Below are 14933 nucleotides of genomic sequence, written 5' to 3'. Positions count from 1 at the left end.
CCCACATTCGGTATAGAGATTATCTAATAAAAATAAAATAAAAAGGAGTTTTTGCTTTGGCAGCACATGTACTAAAACAAACAAACAAACAAACAAAAATAAAAACAAACAAACAAACAAATAAAAAAGAAAGGCAAACAAGCATTAACACGGCAGCCTGCAAAGACAGCCTTGCCCACAATGAAGCCATTCCTTTTTATCACTGTGCATTGCAGTTGTTCATAATTGTTCTGAGCTTCTTCATTCCAGAATGAACCTTTGCTTTACTTTCATATACCCAGAAGACCCATTAAACTGTTTTTCAAAAGAGCAGTCTTCCCCGAGAGATGAATTTTACAACCATCCCTAGAGCAATTCTGTTGGTTCAAGCTTCTTGGCTTGAAAGTAACAGAAACTATCTCGAGCTAGCTTAAGCAAAAAAGGAGACTTTGTTTCTAAGGATACAAGGATATATTAAGGCAACAAAGAATTTCTCATTGACTAAATTTGAGTCAAGTGCCCTTCTCTAACTTAATCCAGACAGGTGAGGTCATATTGTGCCCAATGGCTTCCAATTTACTTGCTGTGGATGAGAGGGTAGCTATTAATGTCCAAGAAATGTTTACAAAAAAAAAAAAAAAAAGCTTTCCAAATGGCTGAATGGTTGGAAAGATCCAGGTCAACAATTTCTAAACAGCAAAACCAATGGGAGATATCTCATGTGTTCCTTTCCCCTTTCCAGAGTCAACAATTAGTTCATGAATCAATTATCTTTCTAAAAACTCCATTCACTAATGCAAGATCTCAACTGTGTATCTCCAGTATATATATAATACTGTAATATAGTTAATACATATATCATATATCATACTGTATATATATTATACTGTAATATAATTTATGAATTTTGGCATTGTCAAAATGCAGTTTTCTTTCTCTTTTTGTGTGTGTGTGTGCAGATGACTAAAAAGTATATAGTGTGGGGTAGTAAAGCTCAGTCAGTAAAGCATGTGACTCTTGATCTCCAGGTCATGAGTTCAAGCCCCACAATGGGCATGGAGCCTATTTTTAAACATGTTTGAAATTTTTAAAAATTTTAAAAAATGAAAAGCATATAGTCTTCCATGTTTATCTAGTGCAATGAACTATATTAACTCATACAAAATGGGAGAAAGGTAAATTATCACAGTAACAAGGTTAATTTTTAAATGTTTTTATATTTGAAATTGTCCCATTGGTTTTGCTAAAAATTTTTTTTAATTAATTTATTTATTTAACAGACAGAGATCACAAGCAGGCAGAGAGAGAGGAGGAAGCAGGCTCCCTGCCGAGCAGAGAGCCTGATTCGGGGCTCCATCCCAGGACACTGGGATCATGACCCAAGCCGAAGGCAGAGGATTTATCCCACTGAGCCACCCAGGCGCCCCAGTTTTGCTAAATTTTACCCGTTAGTAGAACCCACAGTCAAATAGAGCAGGATAAAAATTTCAACTTTGTTGTTTACTCTATTACTCTGGGCAACTGGTTTATGTTCTTAGAACTCTAATTTTCTTCTCTATAAAATGGGGATAATTATTTTTTTTTAAAGATTTTATTTATTTATTTGACAGACAGAGATCACAAGCAGGCAGACAGGCAGGCAGAGAGAGGGAGAGGAGGAAGCAGGCTCCCTGCAGAGCAGAGAGCCCGATGCGGGACTCGATCCCACGACCCTGAGATCATGACCTGAGCCGAAGGCAGCGGCTTAACCCACTGAGCCACCCAGGCGCCCTGGATAATTATTTTTCAAAGATTTTGTTTATTAATTTGAAAGAAAGAGTGAGAGAGCACAAGCAGGGGAGCCGCAGGCAGGGGAAGAAGCAGGCTCCCCACTGAGCAGAAAGCCTGATGCAGTGCTCAGTCCCAGCCTCCTGGGATCATGACCTGAGCCAAAGGTACTTAATGGACTGAACCACCCAGGCACCCAGGGGATAGGTATTTTTTTAAAGCTATTTCAGAGCTAGTGTTAGGATTAGATTGGAGCACATAAAGCACAGACCACAAAGTATGACACAGTGAGCAGAACAGGATAGGTTCTTAGTAAATGACAGTAGTATTTGCCCACTTTGTTTCCTGTAAATATGAGATATACTGAGATACTTGATAGAGTCACAACCAGGTGAAAACTGACCTATGAGATATATGATTGTTGGAGAGAAGAAAATAATTCATAAATTGCCCGGCAATAATATCTTGCATATTTTGCATCTTGTGACTTAGAATACAGTCTGTTTCCCATGGTTTTTTAAACTTTCTATTTTAAAAACTACAGCCAATGCCTGATTACTTTGAGCTTATCTAGTTCTAGACTAGTTAGTTAGCCCCTTAATTTCTTGATGTACAACAGCACAAATAGAGAGAAAGGAAATAATTTCCGTAGAGACGGAGTCATCTTTGTGTCCCATGGGATACCTAGCGCTTAGTATGTACTAAATAAAAATACATCAATTTAATCACTGTTTAGTAACTCCAGTTTTAGAAATCTTGGGTAAGACCAACGGTAAAAATGAGACTCTTTGAACTCTGTTATTTTGTTTTTCACTATCACTATCTCTAGCCAACAATGTTCATAACTGAGTTCTGACTTATACATTACATCAAATGCTTGGAGTAGTGTTGAACAGAACACACATTGATTCTGATTCCCATTCAGAAGGATGTCAAGTATGATCTTAATTACTAGAAGAATAAAACCAACCCCAAAATCCTTCAGCATATTTTATACGTCTTGTGGGAGAAACAGAAGAGAGGATTCCAGCCTTCAAGGAGTTAGAAACATGTAAAATCAGATTTAACTTGCATATTAACAACTTTAGGGAAACTTTAAAAGGCAAAAACGGGAAGGCACAGAACGAGATCTAGAGTGTCCTGCTTGCTACACAGACATACGCGCACACACGTGTGTGTGCAGGGTTTTGCACAGAGTCTCTGAATAGGTATCCCACACACCAGACATTAGTAACACTGATTGTTTCTGGGTAAGGGCCGTGGAGGACTGTGGGGTCAGGGGTGGGAGGAACACTTACTTTTCAACAAAGAGTCTTTAACACTATTTAGTACCATTTCACTTTGCCTTGTTTAAAGATTTGAGGAAAGAGAGAGCGTGGGGAGCCTGAGGTGGGGCTTGATCTCCTAACCCTGAGGTCATGACCTGAGCTGAAACAAAAAATGAGATGCTTAACAGACTGAGCCACCCAGGTACCCTTTGCTTTTTCTTTTTGAACCACGTCCTTAAAAAATTAAAATGTTCTGGTGGTGAGAGAACAGTGAAGTAAAATGCCTCATTATCCTTTCTGAACTCAGGTTCAAACCACTAAGATGATATATTTTTTAAAGGAGGCTATTAACAATGCAGTAAAATGTTAATTATACAGATTTGTTGGAAAGAAGTCTCAAACCAAGGGCTGTCAGATTTTAGCCCAGACTCTGCCATGAACTACCTACAAGATCTGAAGCAGGTCCCTTGTTTTCTTTATGATTTTTATTTGTGTGTTTGTTTCAAGGGAGGAGGGGTGAGGGACAAGACTAAATGGCCTTTGAAATTCTTAAAGTCAATGGTCAAATCATTAGTCCCTAGAATAGATTGGTCCCTATCTATTTATTAGGTCCAAATTTTGTATTACTTAAAAACATTCATTAGATTAGAAATAACCGAAATGTCCATGAGTAGGAAACAAATTAATTATTAAAAATCCACTAACTAGAATACTGTGTTCATAAAAAGAACAAAGTCTTTAACTGCACAAAAGGGAAGGATCTTCAAGATGTGTGTTAAGTAAAAAAAAAAAAAAGCAAGGTGCTGAAAAGTATGCTAAGAAATACTGGAATATGCAAGCACTTTATGCATGTGTGAATATATATATTATATATAAAATTATATATTTTTTTCAGTGAAAGGATTTACAAAAAACTAATAACATTTTTGGGATGCCTGGGTGGCTCAATGGGTTAAGCCTCTGCCTTTGGCTCAGGTCATGATCTCAGGGTTCTGGGATCGAGCCCCGCATCGGGCTCTCTGCGCAGCGGGGAGCCTGCTTCCCCATCTCTCTCTCTCTCTCTCTCTGCCTGCCTCTCTGCCTACTTGTGATCCCTCTCTGTCAAATAAATAAATAAAATCTTAAAAAAAGACAACTAATAACATTTTTAAAAGTCGGGGGAGAACAAAATAGGAAGAGAGAAAACCTTAGGCAGACTATACACCCAGTGTGGAGTTCTATTCAGGCATGATCTCATGATCCTGAGATCACGACCTGGGCCAATATCAAGAGTCATTCATTCAGCTGACTGAGCAACTCAGGTGCCCCTTAAAAATAATAGCATTTTTAACGTCTATCAGTAGCACTGTGCTGCGGGATGCAGGGAAACCTCACCATATGCCATTTTATGCTTTTTGAATTTTGTAATATAGTCTAGTCAAAGTAGAGTAATATAGTAATATATAATATAATATAATATAATAATATATAATAATATAATATATATATTTTATATATATATAGTCTAGTCAAAGTAGTCTAGTGAAAGACTTAAATTTTAAAAATCGGTTCACTCTATAAGAACATTTCTATTTTTAAAATTTTTAAAAAGATCTGTTCATTTATTTTAGAGAGAGCACATGAGTGAAAGTGTGTAAACAAGGGGAGGGCTAGAGGGAGAAGAAGACAAACAGACTTATGACCTGAGCCAATGGCAAGGGTCCAGCCCTCAACCAACCAAGCTATGCTGGCACCCAGAACATTCTTTTAAAATGTACGGAAAAGGGGCGCCCGAGTGGCTCAGTGGGTTAAGCCTCTGCCTTCGGCTCAGGTCACAGTCCCAGGGTCCTGGGATCGAGTCCCGAATCCCACTCTCCGCTCAGCAGGGAGCCTGCTTCCCCTCCTCTCTCTCTGCCTGCCTCTCTGCCTACTTGTGATCTCTGTCAAATAAATAAAAATAAAATAAAATGTACGGAAAGGGGAGTCTCACGGACAAATTCGGTGGAACATGTGACTCTTGATGTCAGGTTGTGGGTTCAAGCCCCACATAGGGTGTAGAAATTACTTAAAAATAAAATCTTTCTCAAAAATTAAATACAGGGGCACCTGGGTGGCTCAGTGGGTTAAGCCTCTGCCTTCGGCTCAGGTCATGATCTCAGGGTCCTGGGATGGAGTCCCGCATTGGGCTCTCTGCTCAGCAGGGAGCCTGCTTCCCCGTCTCTCTCTCTCTGCCTGCCTCTCTGCCTACTTGTGATCTCTGTCAAATAAATAAATAAAATCTTTAAAAGAAATTAAATACATACAAACATACATATATACATACATACAATCTTTTTCTTTTAATGTAGGGAATATAAACCAGGAAAACTGAGTGTTTTTAAAATAAAAGCCACTTAAAATAAAAGCCTGGGTGACTCAAGTTCGTTAAGCATCTGCCTTTGGCTCAGGTCATGATTCCATAGTCCTGGGATCCAGCCCGGGTCACGCTCCCTGTTCAGTGGACAGTCTGCTTCTCCCTCTCTCCCTGCCGCTCTCCCCAACTTGTGCTCTCTCTCTCTCTCTCTCTCTCTCAAATAAATAAAGCTTTACATAAACAAATAAATAAAATTTAAATAAATAAATAAAAGCCATTTCTAGTTTTCTTTCAAGGTGCTTCTAGGCACTGTGGTAGCACCTGAGGTCCACTAATCACAATTCTTAAGGACAGCCTCTATGTATCAAACATCAAGTCCAGGGGCACTGGGGGGTGGCTCAGTGGGTTAAAGCCTCTGCCTTCGGCTCAGGTCACAATCCCAGGGTCTTGGGATGGAGTCCTATATTGGGCTCTCTGCTCAGCGGGGAGCCTGCTTCCCCGTACCACCTCTCTGCCTACTTGAGATCTCTGTCTGTCAAATAAATAAATAAAATCTTAAAAAATCTTTAAAAAAAATCAAGTCCAATCCTAGTAAAGGTTTTCTGTAGGGTTTTGCAAGCGTGGGCGCACTTGCCTGCACACGCTCCCTCTACCATACTCTTTGTCCTTTGTTCAGAAGTACATTAAAAGTGATTTTTCTCTAAGTTCCTAACTCTAGTTCCTGAGGTATTAAATAGCTGCTTACCTGATACATTTTATATCCAGAAGCTCAACTGTTGCGTATATTTATTCCTTAAAAAGAAATTTATAAATGTCAGCTGGTTTATAAACTGCCAGTTTAATCTGGTTATTTTCTTTTATTGTGGTAAAATATACACAAAATGTACCATCTTAACCATTTTTTTTAAAGATTTAATGATTTATTTATTTGAAAGAGAGAGAACGCAAGAGAGAGCACGAGCAGGGAGTAGGGGCAGAGGGAGAGGGAGAAGCAGACTCCCCACTGAGCAGGGAGCCCAAGGCAGGGATCCCCCCGACCCTAAGACCCCAGGATCATGCCCTGAGACTAAAGCAGACACTTAATCGGCTGAGCCACCAAGTGCCCCATTATCTTAACCATTTTTAAATGTGCAGTTTTCTAATGTGAAACCGATCTCCCAAACTCCTTTCATCTGAAAGGCTTTACCTATCATACAACTCCCTGTTCCTACCCCCAGTCCCAACCCCTGGCAGCCACCCCTCTGCTTTCCATCTCGTGAATTCCATTCTGTCATATGACAAATGTCATATAAGTGGAACCATATAGTATTTGTCTTGCTGTGGCTGGCTTACTTCACTTAGTGTAATGTCCTTCCAGTATTCTTTGTTCCGAGTATCTGCAATGCATGGTCTTCCTGTCTGAGTTAATTTTTTTTTTTTAATTACAAATATAGGACTATGGAAGTATAGAATAGAAAAAGGGGAAGAAATATAAAAACAGCTTAAATTTTTGGAAGTTTTGATCAAAAGTTCTGTACCATCTGAAAAATCCTTTTTCCAGGGCACCTGGGTGGCTCAGTGGGTTAAAGCCTCTGCCTTCAGCTCAGGTCATGATCTCAGGGTCCTGGGAGTGAGCCCCCCATCAGGCTTTCTGCTCGGCGGGGAGCCTGCTTCCCCCCCCCCACCGCCTACTTGTGATCTCTCTCTGTCAAATAAATAAATAAAATCTTTAAAAAGAATGCTTTTGCCTATTACTAGAAATTTAAAAAGAAAACGATCCATCTAAAAAAGAAAAAGAAAAAAATTTAAAAAATTAAAAAATAAAAAATAAAACTACCCACCCATCTATTAAAGCATTCTCGCATCTATAATCTACTGATACAAAGAAGGAATGTAAGAGGAGGATACTCTCAAATGCATTTTATTTATCATTAAAAGATACAATCCAATCAGATTTTAAAATACTTGGGAAAATGGGAAATTTTTTTTCCTTAAATCAAAATAAGCATATAAGTATAAATTGTGGCATGTTACAATGCACTGATTGTAAGTTTTCTCTTCATTAGCGAGGTCACGAAGTACCCTTAAATGCACAGACTTACACTTTCCAGTGTCCGTTTCTGTGGGAAGTGTACTTACTTTCACCTTTACCCAGAGTATGCTAGCCGTTCTTTTCCACTTGGAATGCTGGAATGCTTTCACAAGGAGTCTATTTTAAAAACCAATTTATTTTAAAACAAAGTTCATTTGGAATAGCATAGTTTATTATGGCTTAAAATTCTGGCAATAAAGAAATTTATGACGTGAATCTGGAAAACTCTCCCCAACACTGACACAAACATACTTGGCAGAAGCAGCGTTGGAGGCCTGCTGGTCTGAGACAGGTCAGGACCCCACACAGAGGTTTCCAAAACGAGGTTAAGGTATGTATTTGTGCTTTCACAAAGTTGGAACCTAAATCTGTGGAAACTTCGGTGATTCTGGAAAGAAAAAAAGCAATTTTTACGTGAGATCATATTTATAAACAGAGTGGAACAATTCTTGATATTCATTCTCTCTCTGGGAGTAAAGTTTTCAGCAGAGAAGTCACCCATAGACTGAGCTGGAGTGTTACAAATGACAGGCTTACCAAAAAAAAGGCTCATTAATAACTTTGACGTGGAAGGAAAACTTGTAATCTATACCTTTTAACAAATCATATATCTACTGCACATTAATTCTAGCTCTGCTATCTGTGTGGCACTGAGAAAATGCTTTAACTTTTCAATCTATATCAAGTCTACCTTCCTTGAAGTGGACACAATAATGGTGCCTACCTGATTGTTACGGGAAATAAGACGAAGCCTGTAAATTACTCGGTACAGTGTGTAGTCTATTATAAACACCCCCAATAAATGGTATGTTATTAATAAATGCCACCACATCTGTGTTGATTCAAAATGAGAATATAAAGATATATAAAACAAAAGTGAATAAAAATAAATTTACATAAAGATAAATAAAACAAAGGTGAATAAAATCTTCATGGTCTAAAAGATACCATGACTGTTGAAGAGCTAATGAGTCCTCTGAGAATAAGAAGATCTTTCCTTAAGCACCTCATGAACTGGAGAGCAGTTTTTTAAATTATTCTAGACGAGGGTTCCTCAACCTCTCAGAAACAGTGCTGTGGGTGGGATAATTCTGTGTTGGGCTGGGCTGGCCAGTGCACCGTGTATTGTGTGCGGCCCCTCTGGCCTTTACCCACCAAATACCAGGAGAACCCCTCCTCGCTCTGCGGTTTTGCGTCGCGGTGGCCTAGCCCCTGAGAGCTTCCAAGACCTACCTGGGCGTCAGCTTCCATCCCTTCTCCCCTCAGAGCTCCCAACGGCTGCCTGTCTGGCCATGGGTCTGCTCAGGGCCTGAACACCACCACCTACACGTTCTAGACTCCAGTGTTGGCAAATGCTAGGCACCACACGGGGGAATCTGAAGCTGGGAGTCAGAGACTCTGGAAATGACCCATCTTCAGGCCAGCGGACCAAGATGACAGGGCAAGGTTCTCTGAGAGCAGACAATTCCATCCTCAGGCCTGGGTGTCACTGGGGCAGAGCGAAGCACCAGGTTAGCTGCAGGCCTGACAGGCCAGGCCATGCCCCTCACCCTCTGTCCCAGGCCAGTTGCTCTTAGGGAAAGGCCTCCAGATGCTGTGACTGGGGTCAAAGTAACTAACTCTTCTGCCTACCCAGGCAAACTGGGGTAGCTTTCTCTCTTCTTATATAAACAGTCACATAATATCCTTGATTTTGCTTCTTGGCCCACAGAGCCTGAAATATTTACTGTCTGGGCCTTTATAGAAAAAAATGTGTCAGGGCGCCTGGGTGGCTCAATGGGTTAAAGCCTCTGCCTTCCACTCAGGTCATGATCTCAGGGTCCTGGGATCAAGCCCCACATCGGGCTCTCTTCTCAGCAGGGAGCCTGCTTCCCCACTCTCTGCCTCCTTGTGATCTCTGTCTGTCAAATAAATAAAATCTTTTAAAAAAATATGTCAACACTTATTTTAGGTAATATGTATCTTACAGTCAATTAGAGCAATGTGTCATAACATTTGGTGTTCCTTCTACCTGATGTCATCATAGTAGCAAAAAAAAAAAAAAAGATACGTATAGGTAAATAAACACCAGAAAGTGTTTTCCGAGATGAACGCCCATAGAGCCCACACTTGGGTTAGAAACTGCTGCTAGCGTCTGAGAGGTTCATTTTCCGCTCAGAACTAACTGGGAGACACCTTGGCAATTATTATCTCATTATTGGCCTATTGCCATTTCCTTACAACAGAGACCACAGGTTTGATTTTAATACCCCTTATCCTTCTTCACAAGCCTTCAAAGCTTCTCCCCTTACCTCAGCCTCCGAGTCCCAAGAACCCATGACTACAGCATCAGATTACCCTTTCCCAAATGTGTCCCCCGCAAGTCATGGACTTTTATGGGTCTGTGCCTTCTCGTTGATGCTTTTTCCCTTTGCATGGCATGTTCTTCCCATCTCCCTCACCCAGTGAATGCTGACTTTGGGATCAAACTCAAAAAATCCCTCATGTAGCCCGCGCCTGTATTCTGAAAGGCTTGGACTAGACTTCAGTTATCGCATACTGCATGGGTCATTTCTTTTCTTCCCCCCTCCCCTCCAATTTTTATTATTTATTTATTTATTTATAAACAGGTGTAGGGGGTGGTGGTTGGGGAGGAGGGAGAGGGAGAGAGAGAATCCCAAGCAGTCTCCACACCCAGGTCAGAGTCCAACACTGATGCGCCGCTAGATCTCACCACTCTGAGATCATGACCTGAGCGGAAATCAAGAGTCTGACCTTCAATCAAATGAGCCACCCAGGCACCCCTGCGCTAATTATTTCTGTATCTGTTTCTTCCTTGATAAATAGTGAGCATGTGGACAGCAGAGGACTCTTACTTAACTCTGAATCCCTAGGGCATAATGTGATTGACTAGCACTTCACGGAGATTCAGTAAATGTCTGATCAGTAAAATAATTATTTGAAGGGTACTTCATGGCTCTTCCTATCAAAAAATAATTCTTCCACTAAGAATTACTAGGTAAACCCCTTTTTCTTTCTTGTCTAAAATTTTCTCCTCTTTATAGTTGTTCCTTTAAGTTAGAGGACTAAGTCTATAACAAAGCCTTCTGATGCCAAGGTCTGCATACTTTCATCTCTATATGTGTTTACCAATATTTCTGGCAGCTAGTAAGTGCTTAAGCCTCCTTCAAGAATTACATTGAGACTTAATTCAACCATATAAATTTCATGAAAGGATATGATTAACAGGAAAAAATTAATGATCTCTTTCAGTCATACTAAATCTTTTCCTTCTGGAATGACCGTGGTTTGTTAGTGTTTTGCTTTTTTATTTTTGTTTTTTTGTTTTTTAATAAAAATAAACGTGAGTCACTGAATTTATTTCATTTTAAAATCTTGGGGTGCCTGGGTGGCTCAGTGGGTTAAAGCCTCTGCCTTCTGCTCTGGTCATGATCCCAGTGTCCTGGGATCCAGCCCCTCATCGGGCTCTCTGCTCAGCAGGGAGCCTGCTTGCCCCCCCACCCATCTCTCTCTGCCTGCTCTCTGCCTACTTGTGATCTCTCCTGTCAAATAAACAAATATAATATTAAAAAAAAGATCCGAGTGTCCAAACTGTACAAAACCAAAAGAGCCAGAGTGCTCTGTCCCTACAGATTATCTGTAGAATATATATGTGTGTGTATACCAAATACACTCTCTTGAAGGAAAACTCGAGAAAATTATAAGGAAATTAAGAATTTGACATCACTGAATATTCAATTGTTCCCTACCCTGGAAATGAAACCAACCAATAGGAAATAACCTTGTGGATAATGTGTTGGTAGCATTTAAACAAGGAGCAATAACATAACTTCCAAATAGGGACGCCTGGGTGGCTCAGTTGGTTAAGCCACTGCCTTCGGCTCAGGTCATGATTCTGGCATCCTGGAATCGAGTCCCACCTCGGGCTCCTTGCTCAGCGGGAGCCTGCTTCTCCCTCTGCCTCTGCCTGCCACTCTGTCTGCCTGTGCTCACTCTGACAAATAAATAAATAAAATCTTTAAAAAAAAAAAAATAACTTCCAAATAGTGCTCTGCTCTCTACTCCCCCTCCAGAGTAGGTAATTTATGGAACAGGATTAAAGAGAAAGACCAGGAAATGGATACTCAGCCCAAATACCATTATGTCAGCACTTAACAGACTCAGAAGCAGGCTCACCAATTTTGACCTTCACATGACCTTCACTACCTTTCTAACTGATAAGGGGTTGGGGAGTTCAATGGAACTGGTCCTCAGTAGCCTCAACCGTAGAGTTCATTAAACAGGTTAGCACCAAGGGTCTTTCGATTTAGTAGAAAGCTCATGGGATTTACAAACAGCCAAATGGTTGCCAAAGTTAAGGATCATTTAAGTTTCACTACACACTTACTTTTTACCTTTAAATTGTTTCAGTGTTTTTTTTTTTTTACATAAATGTATTTTGAAAAGCAATGATCACTATTGCAAATAGAAAAACCAGTATGACTTGGCATAAATAGAAGTTATCCATTGAAATGACTTGAACATATGTAGTATTAAATCCTAGCTGGTGCAGCTGTTGCCTACCAAAATTTTGGAGAGCTGCTGGTGATCACTAAGTCCACACTAAGGTGCTCTCCTTGATGGAATCATGAAGGCTGCTCAAGAACACAGAGGGCGAGGCACCTGGGTGGCTCAGTGGGTTAAAGCCTCTGCCTTCAGCTCAGGTCATGATCCCAGGTCCTGGGATTGAGCCCCGATTTGGGCTCTATGCTCAGCAGAGAGCCTGCTTCCTCCTCTCTCTCTGTCTGCTTCTCTGCCTACTTGTGATCTCTGTCTGTCAAATAAATAAATAAAATCTTAAAAAGAAAAGAAAAGAAACGAGAGGGCAGTAACTTACCCACTGAAGGGCTCCCTGCTATTTCATGCTGTGTCCCTGTACCACCGAAAATCATTCTGTTTCAGAAGTAGTGCTGAGTCCCTTTCCCCACCACACCACAGGTCCTGATGGAATGTCTTAATGACCCTGCCCTTACAAAGCCTAAATAAAAAGAAAGCAATCTCACTCTGATAGAGTAGGTAAGACCTTAACCTCACCAGGTTTCAAAAGCTTAACAAAGTGGATATAAAAAAACAAAACAAAAACAAACAAACAAAAAACCCTACCAAAGTGGAAAAGATCTAATCCCCGAAGGAACAGGCCATTTGCCTCCACTCGGTTTTTTCCAGCAGAAGGGACTGAGGAAACCATCAGAACCCAGACCCGGAAACAATCAAGGAATACTACAGGTGAAGTTTCTGCCCACGGCACTTACTTGGCAGAGCAGCCTATGGCTGGGGTCTGGTTCTGTACTAGGGAGGGCTACTTTTCATCTCTGAGGCAGGGGCGGTTGTGCTCTCAGGGGACACTGATTGCTGGGCCTGAGAAGCTGGAGCTTGGGACTCAGGGGGTGGGGACACGGTGGCAGGGAATTCCTGACTTAGCTCCTGGCCCGCTGGTGGCAGAGTCTCAAAAGCCTGTGCAACTGGCTTCTTCTGAAACTCTTGGACAGGTGCAGACTGGCTGGGAGAAATCTCTTGGACAGAAGAGATGCTCTGGGGGGTCTGTTGGTTGTGATAGAAGGCCTGAAAGTCCTGGACAGCAAGGGTGATCCGAAGGTTCACAGGTTGGGCCTGAAAAGACTGGGACGTTGGGACCTGGATCAGAGACCCAGGGGGAGCCAGGCCCTCCGACTGGGGAGCCTGAGCACCTGAAGACGGAGTTTGAGAGGCCAGGGGAATATTCTCCAGCTGGCTCTGGGAGGCCAGTGGGACTTGGAGGTGGCTCTGTGCAGCCGCAGACACCAGGGATTGGCTTTGAGAGGCCGAAAGGATCTGGAGGTTGGTCTGTGCAAGCACTGGCACCAAGTTATGGACCTGAGAGGCCAGAGAAACCGAGGAGTGGTCCCAAGAGGCCACAGGCACAAAGGGCTGGTTCTGAGAGATAAGGACCACTGTAGGTTGAGTCATCGAGGACAAGAGGACAGCAGGCTGACTCTCAGAGGCAACAGTGAGCAGAGGAGGGCTGGTAGAAGCCAGGGAGGCTTCTGGCCTGCAGCCAGCAGACTGGCCTGCAGAGGCAACAGTGGCCACAGGCTGGCTCCTGGAAACAGAGAGAGCTAGAGGCTGGCGGGTGGAGGCCGAGGGAACGACAGGCAGGCTCCTGGAGGAGAGGACGGCTAGGGGCTGAGGCTGGTCGGGAGGAGGCGGAGGGAACTCAGGCGCCGACATATAAGTGAAAAACGATCCTTTCACAGGCCCTGGCAGCCCGGCCTCGGCGCCCAGAGACCCAGCACCAGGCTCTGGGGAGCGAACTCCCTCCGAACTCACGACAGCTTCAGGTTTGGGGACCAGGTCCTCACTGCCCAGGTTTTGCGCGTCGCCGCTCTCCTGGGCACCTGCCGTCGCGTCTTTGCCCTGGTCTTCCTGCTCCAGCTGGTTTTCGGGCCGGGCCGTGCCGGTCATACTCAGAGAAGCAGATCTAAGCAGGAAGGTCCTGAGAGCGCAGCGCCGCCGGATCCGCGTCAAGCTGCGGGACACGTTGCAGAGGGTGTGAGAGAGGCGCTGGTTCAGCGCGTTCACCGCCGGGGAGGACGGCACGTGGAAGGGCTCCTTCAGGGACTCCTCGGCGGTCAGCTCGATGTTGCCGGTGTACCAGAAGACCCACCAGAGCAGGCTGAAGAAGATGATGATGGAACCCAGGTAGAGCAGCAGGTCGTAGAAGAGCAGGTGCGCGAAGACCCCGGTGAACAGCAGGGTCGCGCCCACCGTGTCGAAGACCACGCCCAACCAGAAGAAATGCCTGCAGCGCCCGAGGCCCGTGGGCTTCCTGGGCTCCACGCTGTTTCTTGAAAGCTCCATGACCCGCCACTGCCGCCGCCGCCGCCGCCGCCAGGTCCTCAGAGACCTGGCGGGCTGCGCAGCAGTCAGCCTGCTGTGGCCCCCGGGTCACCATGGCAACGCTCGGAGGGGTGCGCCGCGCAGGGGGCGGGGCGAGAGGGCGGGAAAACGAGGCTCCGCCCCAGAGAGGGGAGCATGCGCAGTACGCCCCGTCGCTCAGGCGCCAATCCTCACCGCATGCGCAGTGTTTCTGCCCACTGCGTCACTCGCGTATTTCCCCAGCGCGGAGTCTGGCATGGGGCGACACGAGTGTGGGAATTTACGTTTGGGGACTGTGGGCTGTGTCCCCGCTTTGGGGGAATGAAGTAGCTGCATTCTTTTCCCCATGCCCCCCGCGTTCTACCCTGAGATCATGACCTGAGCCGTAGGCAGCGGCTTAACCTACTGAGCCACCCAGGTGCCCCAAGGGCCCTCTTTATGGTAACTCCTTCCCCAGCTGGGAGTGCCCCGTGGATCCCAGGTGCTGCCCCCTTCCCAGCGTTTTCTTTGTTTTGGTGAATTGGCCAGATTAGGATCTCCTGTTAAGTCTTAGTTCCCATCTTATCCGTTTGCTGGTAGTGACATTCTTGTGCTAGTTAATACAAGACCTAGAAGTGAATTC

The 14933-nt window shown here is 43.6% G+C and overlaps 1 protein-coding gene across 3 annotated transcripts; it reads right to left on the bottom strand.

The window, feature by feature from the left end:
* LOC122895666 (transmembrane protein 238-like) lies at positions 1-14307 on the bottom strand. Of its 3 annotated transcripts, none has more exons than XR_006382254.1 (4): positions 12709-14307; positions 7670-7805; positions 6092-6138; positions 1-23 (listed from the first exon to the last, which is right to left on the bottom strand). XR_006382254.1 is itself a non-coding variant. In XM_044233223.1 (4 exons), exons 1-3 carry the CDS (start codon positions 14291-14293, stop codon positions 6116-6118), a joined length of 690 nt encoding a protein of 229 aa, XP_044089158.1. In that variant the 5' UTR covers positions 14294-14307; the 3' UTR covers positions 1-23; positions 6092-6115. The 3 variants fall into 3 exon arrangements, 2 of the variants coding, with proteins under 2 accessions (XP_044089158.1, XP_044089156.1); XM_044233223.1 differs by having other exon boundaries at positions 13763-14307; XM_044233221.1 differs by lacking the exons at positions 1-23; positions 6092-6138 and having other exon boundaries at positions 7300-7805.
* Between the last annotated feature and the right edge of the window lie 626 nt (positions 14308-14933).

This window comes from Neovison vison, chromosome 14 (assembly GCF_020171115.1).
Source record: "Neovison vison isolate M4711 chromosome 14, ASM_NN_V1, whole genome shotgun sequence".
Classification (NCBI taxonomy): domain Eukaryota; kingdom Metazoa; phylum Chordata; class Mammalia; order Carnivora; family Mustelidae; genus Neogale; species Neogale vison.
Note: the sequence above shows the minus strand (reverse complement) of the source record. Positions and strands in the feature narration are given on the sequence as shown.